A 5,108-nucleotide genomic window follows, 5' to 3' on the forward strand; every position below is an offset into this window, starting at 1 on the left:
GGGGGGCGGGGAGGGCCACCCTGCTGCTGGCTGGGGGAACCTGCTCCCCAGATGTGCACAGATGTGCACAGCCCCACCACTGTGCCCGACTCACCTGAGCCAAACCCCAGCTCTACCCAAGCCACCCCATGCCAGATCCTGTCTCTGTCCTTCTCAGTGCCCCAGCTGGTGCTGACCGTCCTTCGTCTCCCCTCCCCATTTCCCAGGCTCGCCGGTGGTCCTCAAGCTGATGCTGAAGGAGCAGACGGAGCGGCGGGCTTTCCTGCGGGAGTATTGCATCGCCCTGTGCCTCTCCAGCCACGCCGCCTGCCTGCGCGCCCTGCCCATCGCCTTCGAGAGCGCCACACACTTCGCCTTCGGGCAGGAGCTCGCTCCCGCCGGGGACCTGTGTGCCCTCCTCAACCCGGGGGTGCGTGCTGCCCCAGAGCCCTGCGGGAGAGGGGCTGGGGCCAGGAGGGGTGGGAGGATGGAGGAGAAGGTGCCAGGACAGCTTTGCAGCTGGTGCAGAGACGCTGCGTGCGGGGAGAGCCTTTGCAGCGGGTGCAGTGACACCATGCACAGGAGGAGATCCTTTGCAGTGAGGTACTCGCTCGTGCTGTGCATGCGGAGACCCTTTGCAGTGCAGGCATGTGGCTACAGGCAGCTGTGGGGCAAAGCACAGGTTGGCAGTGCTGGGCAGGGGTCTGCGTGCTGCAGCAGCCCCTTTGGGGAGGGGGGCCGTGCGGCGGGCGACAGTACCACCCTCCCTGCAGGAGGGCCTGGCGGAGGAGCTGGTGAAGCGCTGCGCATCCCAGCTGGCTGAGGCGCTGGACTTCATGCACAGCCGTGCCCTGGTGCACCGGGACGTCAAGCTGGACAACGTGCTGCTCTTCGACCGCGAGTGCCGGCGGGTGAAGCTGGGTGACTTCGGGCTCACCCGTGTGCAGGGCTCGGCAGTGGGTGCCATGTCTGGCACCCTACCCTACGCCCCGCCGGAGCTCTGCCTGCTCCAGGGCTCTGACACGCTGGAGCTGGACTCCAGCTTGGACGTCTGGGCCTTCGCCGTCCTGCTCTTCTGCCTCTGCACCGGCTGCTTCCCCTGGGCCGTGGCCGCCAGCTCCGACCCCCAGTTCGAGGACTTCAGCGCCTGGCAGGGTGGCGCAGCGGGGCGGGGGATGCCTGCGTCCTGGCGAGGCTTCGGCTCTGGGGCGCTGGAGATGCTCCGGCGCTTGCTGACGCTGGACCCCGACCGCCGGAGCCCGGCCATCGAGGTGCAGAAATACCTGTCCCTGCCCTGGGTGATGGCCCCCAGCACCGGGGAGCTGGCACCTAGCAGCTCCCGGTCCCCCCTTACCGGCGGCATGGGGGAGAGCCCGGGGGGCACTGGGGGATGGGGTGCTGCTAGTGGGGAAGGTGGGGTTACCATGCCACCCGCTAACGCGCTGGCCTCGTGCCGGTAGCCAGCACCTCACCTCCATTCCGGGGCTGGTATCGCGGTTCTGGGCTCTCTGTCCGATGCCCGAGGCTTGCGGGGCTAGAAATTGGCTGCAAGGATGGGAAGGAGAAGCGATGCCTTGGGCAGCACCTGGAAACCCCAGCCCTGCAGCTGGACGCCTGGCACCTTGCAAATCGATGTCACTCGGTGGTGGTGACAACAGTCCACCCGAGCAACCATTGCACAGCTCTGAGATGCACGAGGGAAACCCAGGGCAGAAGCAGCCCGTGGGATGACAGAGAGAAACAGGAGGAGAGCAATTGTTGGGGTTTAACCTCAGTCAGCAACCGAGCACCACGCAGCCGCTCGCTCACTCCCCACCCAAAATAATAATAATAATAACGTAATACTACTAATAATACACGAAGGAAGTGATGCACAGTACAATTGCTCACCACCCGCCGACCGATGCCCAGCCAGTCCCCGAGCAGCGGCCCCCCCCGGCCAGCTTTCCCCAGTTTATGTACTGAGCATGACGTCCCATGGTATGGAATGTCCCTTTGGCCAGTTTGGCTGTGCCCCCTCCCAGCTTCTTGGGCACCTGCAGCCTTCTCAGTCGGCAGAGCATGGGAAACTGAGAAGTCCTTGGCTAGTGTCATCCGTGTGTTATCAACATCGTTCTCATCCTAAATCCAAAACCCAGCACTGTACCAGCTCCTAGGAAGGAAATTAACTCTATCCCTGCCGAAACCAGGACAGCAATTAATTAGAAGTTAAACCTCTTAAGGCCGATGCAAGACCTTGGCAGAGACAGATGGTGAAACTGCTCAGTAGAGGAACCCAGAAACGTGTCTGACCTTGACCTCCTTACTTGCACCTTAGGGATGAGGAGGTTGTCACAGGCTGCTGTTAATTAGGGAAGATGCTAAACAGGCTCCTGGGGGTTAACTGCTGTAATTAGGGAGAGATGCTAAACAGCCTCCTGGGGGTTAAGGACCTGGGGAAACAAGTGTAAGCCCTCAAAGCATGCAGCTGAACTGGGGTGTGATGGGGCTGGGAGGAGCTGCCAGGTAGACCTCTCTAGGGCTTGAGTGAAAAGTGGGCAAACGTGGATCCAGCTCTGTCTGGGCAGTGCAATGGGCAGGGTGATTTGCACCATTAAGGGCTGGATGTGGGTTGGCTGATAGTGCAAAAGAGTGAAGAGGCACAGTGAGAGCGTAAATTGGGATGGCTCTGGGTGTGCAGGAGGGGAGACACAAGAAAATCAGCTTCAACGGCTGCAAATATTCTCCATCTCCAGCAGGGGAGGGACTGGACAGGCTCTGGAGGGGAATTTGTAGGGTGAGCTCACCGTCTCGAGGTTGGACAAACACCTGCCTGGGCTCAACCAGCCATCCGGTCCCTCCTGGCTTTCCCACCGGGGCTGCTGGCAGCCGGGGGGAGAGCAGTGGGGTCCCGCAAGCTTTGACACTTAACCTTGGTGCCACAACACGCGCGGGCAGGGCTCTGCCTGCCTGCTGGGGAGCACTGTCCTGGGGCTCTCCTCCACCCCTTTGGGCAGTCTGCACCTCTGTTTTGGGACACGGGGCTCCTGGAGCCTCTGCCTGTGGCCCTCCACGCTCTGCCTGGGGAGCCCGTGCCCACCCCTCCCCGGGGACCCCCAACAGGCCATCAGCAGAGGATCCATCTCCTGCACCACCAACCCTGGTGCAAAGTGGAAGGGGAGGGGGAAAACTAGCTGAGACGCTGAAGCTTAATAAAATTGTTGTTTTGCTTTTGTTGTTGTTGTGTGGTGTTTTCCTATGAACCCGCTGCTTGAGCCCTAAATAGTGCTTTTTCTCCTCCTCCGCATAGGCAGGCTCTGAGCGAAGGGGGTCCAGCCCTGCCACACCTCAGTGGTGCTGGGAAGTCTCTGGAGAGGAGAAGGCACCCGGGCAGCTGCGAGGCACGCCGAATTGCCGGCTTCGGCACCGCGCAGACTTTTCCTTTGTAGCTGCCCCCCTGAATTGCAGCCTGGGGATGCTCGACCCGGGGGTGGCGATGTCGAGCTGGACGGTGGTCCCTGTAGCTGGGGGGTGGAACCCCCCCCATCCTGGAGGAATTGTCTCACAGCTGGGGTCCTGCAGCCTGTTGCTGAACTTCTCCCAAGCCACACGGTTTTCCAGGCGAGAAAAACCTCCCCAGCACAGCACCGGTGTGCATGCCGTGGACCTTCCTGCAAAGGCAATAATGCTCCACGGAAAATGCATTGGGTACCGCTTGCAACAAGCAGCTCATGAACAAGTTTGCAGCACAGGTTGAGATGGACATATATTTTTATATATATATGTATATATATATACACGGCTCTAGTGTAACCTCAACCTAGCGTCAAGTGGCTGGGGAGAGCTGGGCCAGTAAAGCCCTACAGGGTGGTCCAGAGATGCTGCTGGCTGAATAGGAAAGGGGGCATCACGCGAGGGACAGCTAAGCCCCCGGACCGTTTAAAGGACGGTCTCAGGGACATTATGGGGGGTGTAACCTTTGTAACAGCCACCTGTTATCAGCTATGAAGCCACTTGAGCCACCTGTTATCAGCTGTGAAGCAGTGCAGCTGGACCTGCAATGGAAAAAAAACATCGGCCTCATCCATGGGGCCAGGATGGGAGAAACCTCCTGGTCTGAGTCCACCGACCTCATCTCCGGGGTACCGGGAAGGAGAAATCCCTTGGGGTCTCAAGATCTACTCCTTAAGGGGCAAACCCTCCCATCTCCAGCCCCCAGCGTGAGGGGGGACCGGGGAGAGGGGAGGATGCACTGCAAAAACCCTGGGCCAGTGGCTGGCAGAACGGTTTACTGAGATATCCAGAAATAAAGTGTATGGGCACGTAGCCCGTCAAAGCTATTGCATCTGGGCGTACCCAGCAGATGCTCCAAAAGCAAACCCCAAGAGCGCTGTTGAGGGGGTGGCCCCCAAACCCAGCTGAAGCATCATCACAGCACCTCTACCTTCCTGGTGGTCCAGATCTGTCGGCATCACCACCAGGGAGCCCTCCTGGGGACGGCTCAAAACCCAGCGAGCAACAGTCAAAGCTGCTTTTTTGGCTTCTTTGGGGTTTTTTTGTTTGTTTCTTTGTTTGTTTGTTTTTTAAACTTTGCTTTTCTGAGAAACAGAAATTACTTGCAGGGTTTGCCATTGTGGGCAGATCCACTTTTTTAACACCCAGAATTTATTCAGTGATATAAAATATAGGTTACTATCAGGGCCAGTGATTTAATCTCATTTTTCTTCATTATTTTTGATTAATTGGTATTTCTCCTCAGCTGTATCCTTCCTCAAATGACGAGGTAAGTGGCAGAGAAAAAATAGCATAAAGCTTCCTAAAAGCTGCAGATTTTTCTCGAGATTCACAGCAGGTTACTGCAAAATCCTAACATTATGTCAAGGATCTGGCAGTTCAGGATTTTAGGATCACTTTACAGGAAATGGCTACTTGTTGCATGGAAACCAATCCTGCTTTGACAGTCGTGCTAGTAGTTTTCAGAGTCTGAAAAACTCCTTTCAACCCCGCTGTGAGCCCACCCTGAACTTAAAGTGAAGCACCTGCATATCCTCAGTGACCATCGGGAATGGATTTTTTTTTTTTTTTAACAATTTAAATATTTATTCAAATAGTCATCACAATATTTACTTTAATATTATTTTTTAACCACT

General features: G+C 57.2%; 1 protein-coding gene across 1 annotated transcript in view; it reads left to right on the forward strand.

Annotated features, from left to right (window-relative positions):
- The window catches only part of LOC103922159, a 25,823-nt gene extending 24,384 nt beyond the window's left edge, over positions 1-1,439 (forward strand). Inside the window, exons 4-5 of the mRNA XM_009330245.1 lie at positions 207-409; positions 753-1,439. Of these exons, the coding sequence (XP_009328520.1) occupies positions 207-409; positions 753-1,439 (890 nt within the window). The remainder of the gene's footprint in view (positions 1-206; positions 410-752) is intronic.
- Positions 1,440-5,108: the final 3,669 nt, after the last annotated feature.

Source organism: Pygoscelis adeliae, unplaced genomic scaffold (genome assembly GCF_000699105.1).
Source record: "Pygoscelis adeliae isolate BGI_AS28 unplaced genomic scaffold, ASM69910v1 Scaffold328, whole genome shotgun sequence".
Lineage (NCBI taxonomy): Eukaryota > Metazoa > Chordata > Aves > Sphenisciformes > Spheniscidae > Pygoscelis > Pygoscelis adeliae.